Source organism: Pogona vitticeps, chromosome 1 (assembly GCF_051106095.1).
Source record: "Pogona vitticeps strain Pit_001003342236 chromosome 1, PviZW2.1, whole genome shotgun sequence".
Lineage (NCBI taxonomy): Eukaryota > Metazoa > Chordata > Lepidosauria > Squamata > Agamidae > Pogona > Pogona vitticeps.
Window position 1 is genome coordinate 4784100 of NC_135783.1, and position 18862 is coordinate 4802961.

The 18862-nt window shown below is 46.4% G+C and overlaps 1 protein-coding gene and 1 long non-coding RNA gene across 7 annotated transcripts in view; both read right to left on the minus strand.

Moving 5' to 3' along the window:
- The window catches only part of KIF13B (kinesin family member 13B), a 205950-nt gene that overhangs the window by 30579 nt on the left and 156509 nt on the right, over positions 1–18862 (minus strand). For 4 of the 6 annotated variants that reach the window (XM_072986508.2, XM_072986489.2, XM_072986497.2 and 1 more), the window contains exons 29-32: positions 11078–11133; positions 9146–9270; positions 7681–7857; positions 1108–1200 (exon numbers count right to left, since the gene is read on the minus strand). In XM_072986508.2, the coding sequence (XP_072842609.2) occupies positions 1108–1200; positions 7681–7857; positions 9146–9270; positions 11078–11133 (451 nt within the window). The remainder of the gene's footprint in view (positions 1–1107; positions 1201–7680; positions 7858–9145; positions 9271–11077; positions 11134–18862) is intronic. The other 2 variants (XM_078381692.1, XM_072986485.2) reach the window with 1 other exon arrangement.
- LOC144584790 (uncharacterized) lies at positions 15081–17759 on the minus strand. Its single transcript, XR_013539232.1, has 2 exons — positions 17284–17759; positions 15081–15508 (listed from the first exon to the last, which is right to left on the minus strand). It is a non-coding gene; the product is annotated as an uncharacterized LOC144584790 (long non-coding RNA).

Consider the following 18862-nt stretch of genomic DNA (forward strand, 5'->3'; position numbering starts at 1 on the left):
TAAGATATACAGTGGTCCCTCGCTAGACGACGACCTCACAAAACGACAAATCCGCATGACGATGAGGTTTCGCGATCGCTATAGCAATTCGCAAAACAGTGATTTTCGCTGGACGATGTTTGGGTCCCTGCTTCACAAACTGATTTTCGCAAGACGACAATTTTGCCACTGATCGGCACTTCGCAAAACCGGTTTTTTCGGGACCGATGCTTCGCAGGGCAGCCATTTTAACAGCTGATCGGCGCTTCGCAAAATGGCTTCCCTATGGGCGATCTTCGCAAAACGATGATGATTTTTCCCCATTGGAACGCATTAAACGGGTTTCAATGCATTCCGATGGGTAAACGGTTTTCTCAAGACAATGTTTTCACTAAACAGCGATTTCTATGGAATGGATTACCGTCGTCATGTGGGGCACCACTGTATATATATATATATATTTAAAAAAACATGTATCGAAATACATTTCCCTGTGAATTTTTTAAAAAGACACCTAAGACAGAAATGGGATACAGCAGACTTAGGGATGAATTAACACTTGGAAACGTTGATTTTTAAGATGGCAACATCCAGAATTTCCAAAGAAAAATAAAATAAAATTTCCAAGCTGGGGAATGAACAAAGTTGAAAATGACACGGTCTGGAAAAGAGAGGAAGCTTTTTATCCCTAATTCAGAGTGAGCAAGAATCTGGACTTTTGTTTTGGTCTATAATTATCAGAACTCTACCTGAAACATGGACACTTGAGTCAATCAATCAATCAATCAATCAATGAAAGGTACCCACGCTGTGGACAGTGTCAAGAGCTAAGAACTAGGGTCTCTAAGATTATGCATTTACGGCAGTTGGTTGCACCGGTCCACAGTGGGGTCAAGGGAGAATATGGGTCACATTCCGGGGGAAAAAAAGCAGAAAGGTATCTCCCACGAGAAGAAAGGGGCCCCGTTTGTTCCTATCTGCGACGAGTCTACCTAGGAAACTAAATGGGTGGCAAAACTTCAGTGAACACCCGGCTGTGTGAATGTTCCCCTTTGAGGAAAAGGGATGAGTGGCTGTGTTTTGGAAGCACTGAATCTTCGCATTTCCCCCCCCCCAAAAAATATTCACCTCTGGAATATTCGAAACAACTTCGAAGGTGACTCCGCAGCCAGGCACAGAGCTTCGGTAAGACATCATCCTTAGGAAACTCTGGGCAAAACCCTGGAGGGGAGAGAAATCTTGCAGCTTCAAATAAGTCAACGCTAAAGACGTGATCTTTCAACAACAAGATGAAGCAGATGCACAGCTCGCTCAGCACAATGAATAAATAAATAAAAGACAGCGCAGGCTGTTGCTTTTCTAGCAAAAAAAGACGAGGTAAGAGGCCGTAAGAAGTTGTTTCTCCAACTCCCACCACACGCTAGCAGGACTGACAGCGAGTGGAACAAGGTTTCGCGCACCAGTCACCTGTCTCACAAGCCATGACGCAATCCCATGTAAATTCCTCTGCATATTAAGCAGCATTTTGCAAGACGTGGCATATGCATTTGCACCGTAACAAAGAAAAACAGTTACGTATTCCTAGAAAGAAAAGTCAGTTTTTCATAAAAGGTTTTTTTTAAAGGACAGAACACACCAGAAGCTAGATGCTGTTATGGGCCATCGAGTCATTTTCAACGGATGGTGACCCTTCGGAAAAGCAGAAACAAAATAAAATGAAACATACAAAAAAAAAAAAAAAAAACAACAACTTGCTGCTTATATACTGCCCCAGAGCACTTAAAGCACTCTCTGGGCAGTTTACAATTTAATGATGCAGGCTATACATTGCAACCTGCCCCCCACCCCCAGTAAGCTGGTTATTCAAATTACTGACCTCGGAAGGATGGAAGGTTGAATGAACCTTAAGTGGGCTACCTGGGATTGAGCCCGGGTTGTGAGCAAAGTTTTTGGCTGCAGTACTGCAGTTTAATCACCGCACCACGAGAGGTCAATAACCTCGCGAAATTCTGTTGTTAACAGCCATGCTGAGGGCTTGCAAACTGAGGGCCAGGGTTTCCTTTATTGCACCAATCCTAATTTCATTTCTTCCTCTTCTTCTACTGCCTTGAATGTTTCCCAGCACTATTGTCTTTTCCAGTGTGTCTCTTTTTACAGTAAAACGACTTCCTCCAAAACTGCAGAGTCCTGCTATTTTAAAACTTAGAGAAGCTACCGTATTTTTTCATGTATAAACCTATACTTTTGTCTACAAATTTTAGATTAAAAATTGAGGCTCGTCTTATACACGGTAGTAAACTGAGGAGAGAACAAAAACAAGTGGAGGGGAAAGCAGGGATCAAAGCGATCCTGCAGCGCTTTGATCCCTTTCCCCCTACACTTGCTAAGCCCCACTTATTTTTCTTAATTTTGGATTAGAAAAGTGGGGGTGTCTTATACATGGAAGTGTCTTATACACGGAAAAATACGGTACTTTTTTTGAGAGGGACATCTTCAAGAACCCCCAGACTAGCACCTGCTCGTCCCCAGAAGTAACAGAACTTTCCCATTTCTGTCATTCAGTGCTTTCTGAGACGGGAGAGCTGTTCCACATAAAATTGTCAGATACGTCAATTTCTGTTAACCTTCAACATCCACACTGTGCAAGAAAGTGGGGAACTGTCATACACCATGAACAAGAGAGGGTGTTTGTGCTCAGATTCTCAGAACACCACCTGAAGATCTGACCCCATGTTTCTTACGTCCGCATTGCTGCAGAGATACTAGCAAGGTGACTTCTTCCCAAATGACATGACGACCCATTTTTTTCCTCCTTTTCTTCCCCCCCACCCGACACAGTTCCTTGTGATCTGGGAGCAACTTGCGCTTTGCATTGCAGACGAGTCTGGCCATTGAATTCCTGGCGATCAAGATCATTACAAACAATGATTTAAGAGGGTCACAGCCATTGTTTATGCTGACAGGGTGCCTCGAGAGGTTAAAAATCCCGACTCCTGAATTAATGCAGAGATGACTCATCTCAAGTTTGCTGCAAAATGCTTGGACCGTCTTGGAAGGTTATTGATATGGCTTTGAATTACACATTTGGGACGCATACGGATGGTGGAGAATAACTAAAGAGTGGCGTGATTTTAGCCGGCTGCACAGGAAAACAATTTAAGGAAGGGTTTTGTACCACAGCAGAACTCAACGAGGCAGCCGCAACGCGTCTGAAGAACATTGGAAGGGGCCACCACTCACTCAGCTAGAAGGAAGTCCTCATTTTTATTCTTTGGCATCTGGTAAAATGAACCCCTAACAAGTGGGCCCTAATCAGTGAGTGAAAATTCCCACACACACATTCAAGGAAAATGGCTGCCAGTCAGAGTGGGTAGAACCGGGTGAAATAAAAGGTCTTGAAACATTCTCTTCTATCTCAAGAAGGGTTTGTGCTTTGTTGAGTCACACAATTGTGCATGTACACACCCCGTTCTCTTTTTGTTGAGTCACACACAGACAGAATATTTCCCAGTTGCCCTCAATAATGACCTACTTCAACATTTTAGCAACACCAGATTACCTGAGTGTGTTCTCAGACAATACAGAATCCTCCCTAGTACGGATTCCAAATGTCACACCCTTCCTCTTAAAATCAGGGATGACAAAGTGTTTGGATGCATGGAACGGGCCCTAAAATAGCCAGTGGGACACCATGTTGCCTCCACGGGGCATATTTTGCTCTTCCTTCAACCTGTTTTAGGCCCTAAAAAGTTCCTGCTCACCCCAAAACACCATCTGATTACTTCTAGTTTTCAAAATAATAATACAGTGGTGCCTCGCATAACGAGTGCCCCGTTAAACGACAAATCCACATAGCGATGCAGATTTTGCGGCCAGCTCGCTCCTCCCGGGGTGGCGGAGGTGGCGGGGGAAAGGAAAGGGCCCTGGTGCGGCCGTGCACCTGGCTCCCCTTCTCCCGCTCCACCTCCTCCTCTTCCTCCAAGGAGGAGGAGGCGGGCGCTCAGCCCAGAGCTGGCGGCGAGCAGCGCTTCAGCCGGCTCGCTCCTCCCGGGGCGGCAGCGGCAGCAGGGGAAGGGAAAGGGCCGGGCACCTGGCTCCCCTTCTCCCGCTCTACCTCCTCCTCTTCCTCCAAGGAAGAGGCGGCGGGCGCTCAGCCCAGGGCCGGCGGCGAGCAGCACTTTGGCCGGCTTGCTCCTCCCAGGGCGGCAGCGGGGGAAGGGAAAGGGCCATGCGCCCTTTCCTTCCAAAGTGCCCGCCAGCCAGCTGGGGGGAAATGTCAGCTGATCGGCGGTTCCAAAATGGCCGTCTGCTGTTTTCTGGACGGATTCCTCGCTTACCGAGGCGGCGCCTATGGAGGATCCTTGCTGAACGGTGAGTTTTTGCTCCATAGCAACGCATTAAACAGGGTTAATGTGTTCCTATGGGGGGGGGTTCTTTCCGTTTAGCGATGTTTCCGGATAGCGACATTAATCCTGGAACGGATTAACGTCGCTATGCGGGGCACCACTGTAATAATAATAAAATGGGATGGGGTGGCCTGTTGAGGTTCCGGTGAGGTTAAAATGGGGAAGCTACAGCCCAGATTCTTGGTGGTCTTGGTTCTTTTTCTCCATCAAGGTCACGCTGAACCCCAGAGGCCTGCTGAGAGGAAAAAGAAATGCCTGAATGTGTGCCAGAACCCTGTCACAAATACTGGCTACATAGCAGGATGGAAGATGGGGCGATCATTTACTGAAGCATATTTTGCTAACATGCAGAAAAGCGGATGAAAGGACGACCGAATAAACACAGCCTATTACAGGCACAAGGGGATGAAATGTCTACAGCAGCAGCAAACAAGGCGGACCACATGAACCGTCGTCCTGCATCTTTCGGCTTCTTACGGATAACTCAGGTGGTGACTGCCAAGATGCTCTACTGGAAAATTGTATACTAGCCTCCTGGAGCCTCAAGGCAAAATCCTGGCGACTGCCATGGAGTCAGGAACAAGGAAGGTTGGGAAAAAATGAAAAAAGAGGAAAGGAGAAGAGGCGTCAATTAAGGCAAAAGAGGCGGCTGGTAGGCATGTTCAAATCTGAGCACCTAAAGCCTCCCAGGCAGGATGGATTTGATTTAAACCATGATTTAAAACCACCATTTTCACCATGATTTGCATCACGATATAAACCATGATTTAAATCACAATTTAAACCAGGATTTAACTTTTTTTTAAAAATTACGACTTTGGACCATTTAAATTAAATTTTAAAAAATCCATTTTTGAATCACGATTTAAATTGAGATTGAAATTAGATTGCTTTTTTTAAAAACAAATGGTGGTTTATCCTGTCTTTCTCAATATCCAGCAAAATATCCTGAGGTGGCATGGCAGAATCCCGAGGGAGAAGAATTAATGAAACAGAAGCCAACATAACTGACTTAGGAGTTTAGTTGGAGAAGCTAAACCAAAAAGCAAACATATTTAACTCAACATCAGAATCTGGAATAGTTTGCTTTAAAATGTTAATATTGTTGTTGTTGTTTAGTTGTTCAGTCATGTCCGACTCTTTGTGACCCCATGGACCAGAGCACGTCAGGCCCTCCTGTCTTCCACTGCCTCCAGGATTTTGGATGAATTCATGTTGGTCGCTACGATGACGCTGTCCATCCATCTCGTCCTCTGTCGTCCCCTTCTCCTCTTGCCTTCACACTTTCCCAACATCAGGGTCTTTTCCAGGGATTCTTCTCTTCTCCTGAGATGGCCAAAATATTGGAACCTCAGCTTCAGGATCTGTCCTTCCAGTGAGCACTCAGGGTTGACTTCCTTCAGAATGGGTAGGTTTGTTCTCCTCGCAGTCCAGAGGACTCTCAAGAGCATCCTCCAGCACCACAATTCAAAAGCATCCATTCTTTGCCGGTCAGCCTTCTTTATGGTCCGGCTCTCACTTCCATACATCCTACTGGAAAAAACGTAGCTTTGACTATGCGGACCTTTGTCGGCAAGGTGATGTCTCTGCTTTTTAAGATGCTGTCGAGGTTTGTCATCACTTTCCTCCCAAGAAGCAGGCGTCTTTTAATTTTGTGGCTGCTGTCTCCATCTGCAGTGATCATGGAGCCCAAGAAAGTAAAATCTGTCACTGGCTCCATATCTTCCCCTTCTATTTGCCAGGAGGTGACGGGACCAGTGGCCATGATCTTAGTTTTTTTGATGTTCAGCTTCAGACCGTTTTTTGCACTCTCCCCTTTCACCCTCATTACAAGGTTCCTTAATTCCTTCTCACTTTCTGCCATCAGAGTGGTATCATTAGCCATAATGATTATTAGCCATAAACTACGCAATGGCTAATAATCATTAATATTATTAGCCATTACTTTAAAAGGATAATACATGCCTTGTAGTTCTGCTACCACATTAGTAGCCATGTTATTACTGTATTTGACAAAGAACTGGAGGAAAAACCAGGAAAATGGGTAAGAATTCCCCCAAATGAACTATTTTGCACACAACGAATGAGCATTACTTGTTACACCAAAAAGGGACAGTGTTGCAGGCATATTACTTCCCAAAGATTGACACCGTTATGCCTTTACCCCCTGAAAGGTTAACACCTTAAAGATAGGGTTCTTATAATACTGTACACTATTTTTGAGCTTTTCCCCTAAATAAAGAAGTCAACAGAAAAAAAGGAAGCTCGTGGAGATATCCAGTTAAGTACATCTAAGCTCCCGCCAGTCACTGGTACCAGTGTGTAATCACTCAACTATAAAAGATCCACAGAGCATATAGAGAGATAATAAAACTATTTATACATATATTTAAGGTGGTTCTTTTAATGTTACTGGTTTAGAAGTGTGTCAACAGCAAAAAGCGGGTAAAAAGCTCGAGAATGTCAAAAAGCAGGAATAGTTTTAACTTGGTTCACCATACCTCAGATCTAGGGAATGCATAAGCAGTGGCCCAAATCGTGTTGGTCAGCACAGTTAATTACATTAGAGGAGGCCCACTGAATCAATGGAGATTTGATGAGTCAACTCCTCTGTACGTTCCACTGATTTAAACACTTAGAGTCGGCCCATCTGAATCAATGGAACTTATGGAGGACCTGACTTATCCAAGTCCCATTGATTCAATGGGCCTACTCTAGTGTGATATACTAGGATAACTAACAGGATTTTGGCCCCTAAAAACACGGATGGTGTTCCGTTGTTTACGCCTCGCTGAAAATTCAGTTGCACATTTCATTGCCAGATGTGGTGACACACTTAACCACAGAGAACATTTTTCTTCTGAAAAACATTAGACAATGTTGGTCTTTGGCCGTTATAAAGTTTTATCTGTCTATCTAATGTTAGACAAATTCATGATCTGTCTGGGTTTAGGCCACAGCATGCAGTATAAGAGCTTGGAAAAGGTACATTTTTGGATCACAACTCCCAGAGTCCCCAGTGGCTAGGGGATACAGGATGCTGTGATCCCCTGCCAGAAAAATCCCCCCCCCCAAAAATGCCAAGCTCTGCTCAATGAAACCTTCCTATGCAGATGCAATACACCTTTGAACATCGCTTCCTGGTGGAAAGCAGGAAGAAAAGAAACATTACCATGTCAATTTTTTTAAAAAAGGACATATCTGGTTGTTACCGAAGGCAATGCTAGGCTGGCCCACAGGGACCTTTGACGCACAAGAGGGATCCCACTGTCTTAATTGCTCTTGAGAGATATACCTGCTTGCCATAAACGTTGACGCAAATCCGCTTCCGGAGGACAAGCTGCATTTCGGCCGGGTGGCTGAGCTGCACGGCCACACGCACGATAAGGTAAACCCTCTGCTCGGCTGCCGTTCCTCTGCTCAGCTGTATACAGTTGTGAACGGTGGAATCCCAGGAAGCTTCAGCCTTTGCCTGTGAAAATAAACCCCCAAAACGGAAAGGATTCAGAGCGACGATGAAACCTCGTGGGACCAGATCTTTGCTCTTCCACACTCTACCACCTTGAGGGGATGTCCGGTCCTTGAAAGGACTTCTGTACAGAAAAGAGCAAGCAACCTACACATATGTAATCGTGCGCATTCCTTAGAGATGGGCATGAACAGCCAGTTCAGTGGTTTGCACCAGTTCGTTTAGCAGCCCGACGGATGTTTGGTGCTTCAAAAGTTCCACCTCCTCTGGAAGCCACCCACTCAGAGGCAGTGCCTGGAGGAGGCAGGGCGGGGAAGCCAGGCGGCTGCCTCCAAATGAGCACCCGCTGGAGGAGGCAGGGCAGGGAAGCCAGGCAGCTGCCTCTAAGTGAGCACCTGCTGGAGGAGGCAGGGCAGGGAAGCCAGGCGGCTCCCTCCAAGTGAGCACCTGCTGGAGGAGGCAGGGCAGGGAAGCCAGGCGGCTGCCTCCAAGTGAGCACCTGCTGGAGGAGGCAGGGCAGGGAAGCCAGGTGGCTGCCTGTGCTCACTTGGCTGGAAGAGCCCAGGCTTTGAAGCACAGAACATCTGTTCGGCTGCTAAACGAACAGGCACAAACCACCGAATGGGCAGTTCAGGCTCACCTCCACTGTTGACATTTTACAGTATTTACATGTGCAACAGATGTATAGCCACATGACAAAGTCATATGAATTTGATACCCCTTTTAACTGTGGTGGCACGATCTTAAGGAGTCATGGGATTTGTAGTCTGGCAAGGGCCTGAGATTGTTTTGGAATCAGTTAAGGGCCTGCACTAGAGCTGTGAAACAGAAGAATTCCAGGTACTTCATCAAGTACATTGCTGGGGGGGCAATGTGTAGCCTGTATAATTAAATTGTAAACCGCCTGGAGAGTGCTTGTAGCGCTATGGGGCGGTATATAAGTCCAATAAATAAATAAATAAATAAAAGGATGAATCTCAAGGCAAAGCCAGAACAGTGGATGAATGCTGATGTAGTGCATTCATTCATTCATTCATTCATTCATTCATTCATTCATTCATTCATTCATTCATTCATTCATTCATTCATTCATTCATTCATTCATTCATTCATTCATTCATTCATAATATTTTACTACACTTTTCTTCTTAAAAAGAGCCCAAGGCAGCTTACCTCAGGGCCTTGAGAGTATTTACAAGATATGCCTTGAGAATCCCACAGAAAGCAGTTTTCATGGCACCTGTACGAAGGTCTAGCCCCAGACCGCAAAAGACCTGCATCTCTGCCTTACCTCGCTCTCGTGATGCTTCACGATCTGCAATTCAAACAACTCGTCTTCCTCTTCCGCAGTCAATGTGGCGTCCCAGCCGCCAGCTTCTGGCTCATCGAGGTTATCCTGAGAGCTAAAATCGTCTGCTACACAGGGTTTGGGAAGGGCAGGGCGAGGGAGACACACACAGAGAGAGAGAGAGAGAGAGAGAGAGAGAGAGAGAAATTGGGTGAGCAGCTGCTGTGAAAGGCACAGACTGGGAAGGTCTTGGAGGACTTGTGGCCTCTGAAGCTAATGTTGTCCTACAGAGGTGTTGGCAAGAGAAGGTTGAGCTCGCTTTCGGATAAGCCTATGTTACTGTGAATGCAAAGGCCAAACATTTCCATGCCAAGATCTGGTGGCCAGGCTTCCAGGCGTAGCAATTCTTGCCCTCTATATACTGGCCCTAACTCTTGCTAGATTATTAACATTGGTGACTAGAGATGGGCACGAACTGCTGGTCCGGTAGTTTGTGACAGTTCGTCTATTGGCCAAATAGCTGTTCGGTGTTTCAAAGTCCTGCCTCCTCCAGCAGCTGCCCACTCAGAGGCAGTGCCCAGAGGAGGCGGGGCAGAGAAGCCAGGCTGCTGTCTTCAAGGAGGCGCCTACCAGCGGAGGCAGGGCTGCGAAGTACCAAACACCTGTTCGGACAAAAAACCAAAACAAAAGGCGCAAACTGCCGAACTGGCTATTTGTGCCCACCTCTATTGGTGAGCGATTCCACTCCAAGTGTTGCAACAAGAGAAACAAAAAGATAAACATGGGATGAGCAGAAGATCATTTGGGGAAAAAGACATCCTGGGCAACAGGGCAAACACTTGAGAGACACGGATAGTTTCCTTCCCAAGCTATCTGTTCAGGAGAGGACAAGAGGCATTATGAATGCACCAAATGTGAAGCACCCCGCGCAATCTGCGTGCATGGGTGGTGCTCTCTTCCCTCTCCACGGGAAAGAGCATGTGTAGCTCCCTCAGCAGAGTGCTGCAGAACAGCACACCCAACCTTCTGCTTTCTGATGCTAAGCAAGACCAGAAATTCTGGACAGCCAGACCTGCCAGTCAGAGCTGGCGATACTGGGCTAGATGGAACAAAGATCAGACGCTGTCCGGGCAGCTTCCTATGCTTCTGTCAGCACAGTTACCATGTGGTGCTTTTCCAGATAAGACTTTTCGAAAGGTGGCAGGCCTTGACTACGAGAAGACTGCAAGGAAGGGAGCGTTTCACCTACAGCCCCCACAGTGCTGTGATTCGGGAAAGCTCTTTGGAGGCAGTATGCAGGGCCCTCTTCTCTAGTCTCAAAGAACCAGGAGCTTCTTGTAGGCCTCAATTCAGATACTGAACACACAGTGCCAGTTCTCAACGGCAGAGGCCAGCAAGAAGCAGAGGGTTGACCAAACCTCTGATCATTTTTTGTGGGGTAAATTTTCAAAGAAGGACCATGGAGTCGGAAAGGAGGCCTCTAAGGCCACTGAGTCGAAACCACCTGCTCGAGACACGAATCGAAATCAAAACAGATCTGACCGAGGGTGGTCCGATTTTCTCTTGGACGCCTCCAGCATCGGAACAGTCACCCCCCTCTTAAGGTCATGGTTTCCGTCGTCGTACTGCTCTAACCGTTAAGATATTTTTCCTGATATTCAGCTGAAATATCTGTCTTCCTGTCACTCAAGCCCAGTATTCTATGTCCTGCACTCTGAGATGATCCAGGACAGATCCTGCCCCCTCCTCTGTAGGGCATCCTTTCAATATTTTGAAAAGGGCTCTCCAATCTCAGTCTTTTTCCCCCCTCAGGGCTCAACAGGCCCAGTTCTCTCTTTTTTTTGCCACAAAGATGCAAAACAACAAACAACTTTTCAACTCCCGTTCCTCAGCATCTCCTTTCACCTCATCCTGATGGTCTGTCCTGCATCTTACCGTTTAAATCCAGGAAGATGACGGGAATGTGTGTCTCCATACCAGGCACAGGTGTCCTAAAATATATATATAAAAGAGACACGGCCATGTCGGCTTATCAATTGAGGCAGACTTGACGCAGCAGATGCTCCCCCCTGCCGCCAAACACACCCACTGTACATAACATTACGTCTCCGTGCAATTGTAGGTCAAGGCGACGATTGCCTTGGTGAATGTGGCTTTATCTTAATTTCCTCATGTAAATTCCGAGGACGCTCATTAGGTTCAGCTTCCTTCCTTTCTATGAGTTGACTTATAAGCAGTTGCGAATCTATTCCCTTCGCTGTCACTGGTGCGTTTCATTCCACTGAAGTCCCACGCAAGGGCGCCAGGTCTTGAACCAACACTACCAGCCTTAGCAGAAAGGAGAAATGGTGGGGACCTATTCTGTGTTGAGTCACATCCATCAGGGAAGAGGAATTCTGTGAACCTTTGTGCTCTTGCTTAAAATTCAGGTTTGAATCCCTACTGTATAATATGGAGAAGCACCGAATGTAAACTTTGCTCTTGCTTAAACCATGGAATCATCGAATCACAGAGTCGGAAGGGGCCCCATAAGGCCATCGGGTCCAACCCCCTGGCTCAAGACAGGAATCGAAGTCAAAGCAGATCTGACCGATGGTGATCCAATTTTTCTCTTGAACGCCTCCAGCGTTGGAACACTCATCCCCCTCTTAAGGTCATGGGTTCAATTGTTGTACTGCTCTAACAGTTAAGAGGTTTTTCCTGATAGTCAGAAATCTCGCTTCCTGTAGCTTGAGCCCATTATTCTGTGTCCTGCATTCTGGGATGATTCTGGGCCAGTAAACATACACAGAAGGAGATAGCAAATACTTCTATCTTTTTCCGTCTTCAGTGAAAAGGCATGTCTCAACACACTGAGACAACTCTATGGAAAACTAGTCCACTGCAGTGAGATATTTCAGTTCTCCATAAGAGGAAAAAAAAAGGCTGAAAGTTCCCTTTTTGCCAGTAGCAACATTAACAAAAACCTGTTTCGGAAGGAAACACTTGTATTTTGCTCCAAAAAACCCTATATTTTGCATTTTAAAAATCCTTGCATTTTGTACAGAATACAAGGTATGTAAAAGCAAAACACAAGTATTTTACAAGAATTTAACGTTCCCATAAATATCTCCACACAAAAACCCCCCCACAAAAAACTCTTGTAACCTCACCCAGCAGGAAGAGAACATCGTGGTGTTATGCATGCTTCTTGAAACAGTTAATGAGCCATATCAATAATAATAATAATAATAATAATAATAATAATAATAATAATAATAATAATAATAATAATAATAATAATAATAATAATAATAATAATAATAATAATAATAGCAGCAGCAGCAGCAGCAGCAGCAGCAGCAGCAGCGCTACTACAGGTAGGATGAATTTTGGTCATGCAATTAAGATGCATTAATTGGAAACCAGAATACTAATCTTAACTTCAAGGGTGTTGGAATATTGGCAGGCCAAGTTTTAAAAAAAATGAAAAAAAAAACCATTTACATTATCCGCTGTTGCGTCCATGGCTTAATATTGAAAGGGCGTTTCAGGGTGCCAAGGAAGCTGAGAGTGATACGGTTAGAAAGCGACATTCTATTATATGTCTGGATTTAAGAGCACTTATTCCCCCAAGGCGGAAGGGTCAAGAATCAATGGCGTAACAGAATGGATCGCTCCCGTGGAAATGGGCGCAAAGGAGTTGTGGAAGATCAACGACTGGCCAGAGGTAGGAAAGTTTAGGATTTATTATTTTCTCCCTTCTGAAAACACAAGGGTGCAGCTTGCAGGTGCTCCTGGGTTTGCCTCTGAGCCTGGATGCTCAGATTTTGGCAGTGGCCAGCAGTGCCTTTGCACACGTAAAGCGAGGGCGCCAGCTGCACCCGTTCCTGGAAAGGTCCGATTTGGCCACGGTGGCGCTGGCCAGATGGCTGGACTACTGTAACACACTCTGTGTGGGGCTGCCGATGGAAAGGATCAAGAAACTTCAGCAGGTCCAAAACATAGTAGCCAGACAGAGAACTGGGACTGGACACCGGGGGGATCACATCACACACACACACACACCTGTTAGAGCAGCTCCACGGGCAGCCAGTCCATTTCCAGGCAGAATTCTGAGTGCTGGTTCTGACCTAGAAAGCCCAAAACGGCGTGGGTCCAAGCTATCCCAAGAACTATCCCTTGATGAGCCTGTTAAGATGATGTGTGGGGACTGTTCTCTCAGTCCCGCCACCTTCACAGGTGCGCTTGTTGGGGACATGGGAGAGGGCCTTCCTCTGTGGCTGCTCCCAGACTCTGGAACTCCCTCCCACTGGAGGCCAGTCTGGCCCTGTCTTTGCTGTCCTTCCACAAGCAGGCAAGCCTTCCCTCCATAAGACCAGTTACCTGTGCATGGTTTTTAGATAGATTATTATGCATTTCTGCTTTTACTGGATTTTTAGTACTATTTGTGTTTTCCATTTTTGTGTTTTCCATCTCTCAAAGTGGACTTAAAAATTTTTTTGTATACGTATTGATCTTTGCCTTAATACTGCCTGTTCATGATGTAAGATGTCTCCTCCTTCATTGAACGTAGTTTTTATATATTGTTTTTAATGATGTTAATCACCGTTGTAGACTCATGGTTTTCAACTTCAAATATTGTCTTTCATTGTTGTAAGCTGTCTTGGATCCCTTTTCAAGGAGAAAGGCAGGGCAAAAAAAATTTAAGTACTGTATAAGCCAACCCGAATATAAGCCCAGGCACCCAATTTGAAAAAAACAAAACCAAAACCAAAACCTGGGAAAACGTATTGACTCAAGTATAAGCTGAGGGTGGAAAATGCAGCAGCTACTGGAAAATTTCAAAAATAAAAATAGCTGCCAATGAAATCACATTAATTGAGGCATCAGTAAGTTAAATGATTTTGATGAGCTGCGAGACACACTTCACCGCCTGCAGAGGGAAGACTCATACCGGATGCTGCGCTTATCTGCTGCTTTACTGCTGCGTAACAAGATGGAGGGAGACGGAGGATGGAGGAAGAAGGTGGGTACATAGAATATGCAGAAAGAGGAGGATGGGAGTGTCCTAGAAGTGGAAATGCAGTGTACTTAACCCGGGTCATTGGGCCACTCACAGAGGCTGCAGCTGCCCGTAGATGAGCGGGGGAGTCCGGAGAACACCTGCACTACAGGGGAGAACATGTAATTTTGACACTGACTCGAGTATAAGCCGGGGGGGGGGTGCTTTTTCAGCAAAAAAAAATTGTGCTGAAAAGCTAGACTAATACTCGAGTATATAAAGTAAGTAAGTAAGTAAGTAAGTAAGTAAGTAAGTAAGTAAGTAAGTAAGTAAGTAAGTAAGTAAGTAAGTAAGTAAGTAAGTAAGTAAGTAAGTAAGTAAGTAAGTAAGTAAGTAAGTAAGTAAGTAAGTAGAGTCACCATAAATTGGAAGCAACTTGATGGCACAAAATAGCAAAATTCAAGTTACAAAATGTTTTCTCTGCATTCAAAGCACTTTGTAAAAGCCATCACAGTAATTCTTACAGAAGAGCCTTTAAGGGACACCCTTATTCTTCCATGGAGGCTGGCTTGGTTTGGTCTAAGGCTCATGGCTGACGTGATAGTCAGACTGGAGACTTCCTGGCTGTGGGCTTCCTCTCTTTGCCAGATCCCAAATTTAGTCTTCAGCACAACGTTTCCTGGCTTCTTGATCACGGCACCTCCTCTGACCCCTGTTTTGTGCTCTTAAGCTGGGCTCGGTTCGATTCGCAATGTTCTGAATGAAAGATTCCGTGGTCTGTCCGCCGACCAAAGAGAACTCGGGGGACGTGGGAAACGTGGAATCCGGCACCACGTTCCAACAAGAAGCAGCGCCGCTAGTAAGAACCAGCCTTTTAAGTGAATGAACCAGGCAATGAACATTAACATTTTTCTTTCAAATCAGCTAAAGTGCAGTAGCCATAAATATTGATTCCATTTCGACAGAAGATCCTAATTACACTTTGGTTAACAATTCTGCGGCTTTAAGTGGAGAACGTTTCGCTGCTTTCGTTATATTAAGCCAAAGGCAAATCACGGAAATATTTCTGAGTTTCGGGGGACCCAGTCCACCCACCCACACACCCTTTTTATCTCACATACTCTCTTCAATGTGGTATCAAACCCTCAAGAATCTCAAGAATCTCAAAGGAGGAAAAATAAAGTTATCTTACATCTTTAATTTTCGGCATTATTTTATTTTGCTTTATATGCTTTCTGTCTCCCCTTCTTGTCATGCAGGAACTGGCAAATTTTCTCTTCCAGGTGAGGTGGGACTAAAGCTTCCATTTCTATCACAACTGGCTAAAATGACTAGTGGGTGAGAGAAATGTTAGCTTGAGAACATTGGGAGGACCACACAACCTCTCTCCTTTTTTGAGCACAGTGAGTCGAGCTGAGATGTCCAGCGCTCCGTCTTGCCCGGTGATCCTGGACACCTTTCAGCCTGTTACGCCTGACACTGTCTCCAGGGCGCTTGACCGCTGTCGTGCCACCACCTCCTCTTTGGACCCTTGCCCGGCCTGGCTAATCAAAGCAGCCAGGCCGCTAACAACGGAGTGGGCCACGGCTATAATAAATGGGTCTCTCCTTGAGGGCAGATTTCCATCTGCCCTGAAGGACACACTCATTAGGCCCATCAGGAAGAAACCTAGTTTGGCGGCGGACGAAATTGGCAACTACAGGCCCGTCGCCAATGTTTCTTTCCTTAGCAAGGTAGTCGAGAGGGTGGTGGCCGACCAGCTTCAAGCGCTCCTGGATGAAACAGATGCCCTGGATCCATTCCAGTCGGGCTTCAGGCCGCGCCACGGCACAGAAACGGCTTTGGTCGCCCTGTGTGATGACCTATTGAGGGAGGCCGATAGGGGCAAAGTGTCCCTGTTGGTCCTCCTCGACATCTCAGCGGCCTTTGATACCATTGACCACGGTATCCTCCTGGGGAGGCTCTCCGAGTTGGGAATAGGTGGCCTCGCATTGGCCTGGCTCCGCTCCTTCTTGGAGGACCGCCCCCAGAGAGTACAGCTTGGGGAGAGAGTCTCGGCCCCGTGGAGCCTCAATTGTGGGATTCCACAGGGGTCGATTATCTCCCCAATGCTATTTAACATCTATATGAGGCCGCTGGGTGGGGTCATCAGGGGGTGTGGTGCTTCGTGTCACCAGTATGCGGACGACACGCAGCTCTACATCTCCTTTTTGCCAACCGCAGGAGAAGCCATCCTGTGCCTTCAGCGCTGCCTGGGGACTATACTGGAATGGATGCAGGAGAACGGGCTTAGGCTGAACCCGGACAAGTCGGAAGTACTGGAAACTCCCTCTCTTTTGGGGGGGTGACTCTCCCTGCAAAGGATGGTGTACGCAGCTTGGGGATTCATCTGGACCCGGTGCTTTCCATGGAGTCACAGGTGGCGTCGGTGGTCCGCACCGCCTTTTTTCACCTCAGGCGGATAGCCCAGCTGCGGCCCTACCTGGATGTGGGGGCGCTCACCATCTTAGTACACGCGCTCGTAATCTCAAGATTAGACCACTGTAATGCGCTCTACGTGGGGCTTCCTTTGAGGTTGCTGCGGAAATTACAGGTGGTGCAGAATGCGGCGGCCAGATTACTCAGTGGAGTGAAAAAATTCCAAAATATTTCGCCCACTCTGGCCGCATTGCATTGGCTGCCCATCAGGTTCCGCATCGACTTCAAAGTGTTGACGCTTACGTATAAAGCCCTAAACGGTTTAGGGCCTCGATATTTGGCGGAACGCCTACTCCCACCAAGTTCTACCCGGGTCACACGGGCGAGCCAGGAGGTGAGGCTGAGGAGCTTAACGCCGAGGGAGGCCCGAAAAGAGAAAACAAGAAATAGGGCCTTCTCGGCGGTGGCTCCTCGCCTTTGGAATAACTTACCTCCTGGCATTCGCGGAGCTCCCTCGCTGGGCACCTTTAAGAACCTATTAAAGACTTGGATGTTTCGGCAGGCCTTCTCTCCAGATTACTTTTGATTTTCTTCTCTCCTTTATTGTTTCCCTATTTTTAATTGTTGTTGTAATTATGCTGTTTTATGTTATTGTATTTTATCTCTGTTGTTGGCCGCCTAGAGTAGTCCACCACGACTAGATAGGCGGGATATAAATTAAATAAATAAATAAATAAACCCACCCAGGCCCTCATGATGTATTTTTATTTTCTTTAAAACATTTTTTTTACTTCGCCTTTCTCCTTCAAAAGGACCCAAGGCAGCTCACATCATTAAAAGACAGTATTTTCAGCTAAAAACCAGAAGGCATACAAATATTTAAAAGGACCAAGCAAATCCCACACTAAAAGACAGAAAACAAAAGAAACACTGAAAACACATTCAAAGCATTAAGGCACCACCATCCATTAAAAACCTTCTCTGAGGCAGCCCGTCCTTAAGGGAAAGGCTGGCCTGAAGAGAAAGGTGCCTTTGCCTGCTTGCAGAAAGACAGCCAAGATGGGGCCAGGCTGGCCTCCAGTGGCAGGGAGTTCCAAAGTCTGAGAGCATCCACAGACTCTGCCTATATCAGACACATCTGTGAAGGTGGCGGGACTGAGAGAAAGGCCTCTCCAGATCATCTTAACCCTCGAACACGCTCGTCAAGGGATGGTCCTTGGGATAGCTTGGACCCACATCGTTTTGGACTTTCTAGGTCAGAACCAGCACTCAGAATTCTGCCTGGAAACAGACTGGCAGCTGGTGGGGCTGCTGTAACGGGGGTGGTGGTGGTGATGTGATTCCAGTGTCCAGTCCCAGTTCTCTGTCTGGTTACTATGTTTTGGACCTGCTGAAGTTTCGTGACCCTTTCCATCGGCAGCCCCACACATTGTGTGTTACAGTAGTCCAGCCATCCGGCCAGCGCCACCGTGGCCAAATCGGACCTTTCCAGGGACGGGTGCAGCTGGTGCCCTCGCTTTACCTGGGCAAAAGTACCGCTGGCCACTGCCAAAACCTGGGCATCCAGGCTCAGAGGCAAACCCAGGAGCACCTGCAAGCTGCATACCTGTGTTTTCAGGGAAAAGGGGGGGGGGGAACCCGCTAAAAGATGGTAAACAAAGCAACACCAAAAACACATTCAAAGCAGTAAGGCCCAACCATCCATTTAAGAACTGCCTTCAGGCAGCCAGTCACTGAGGGAAGGCTCGCCTGAAAAGAAAAGTCTTTGTCTGCTTTCAGAAGGAGTGCAAAGATGGGGCCTGCCTGACCTCCAGTGGGAGGGAGTTCCAGAGTCTTCAATCAACCACAGGGAAGCCCCTCTATGGTGTCCCCCACCAAATGCACCTGTGAAGGTGGTGGGACCGAGAGACAAGAGAAAGGCCTCTCCAAAGGATCTTAACATGCAGATAGGCACATAAAGGAAGATGTGGTTCTTGAGATAGCTTGGATCTAAGCTGTTTAGGACTTTATCTGTTTTTTAAATTCTATTTTTTAAAATATTTTTTTTACCCTGCCTTTCTCCTTAAAAAGAAACCCAAGGTTAAAACCAGCACTTTCTCTATTTTACAAATAAATATTTTCGTGCAGCCTGTCCGGTTTCTGATGCATGGTAGGAAAAAATGTAGCTTTGGACGCAGGTGATCAAATCCCAGTAACGGCAGAATTGACCCACCGTTTGTATTAACGTTAGAGGAGCTTTTCTTGTGTGGTTTTCCTCCAGTGGAGTGCAAGGTGATGATCTTAACACAGTCTTTTTTATATCGTTTGGGGCCAAGCCA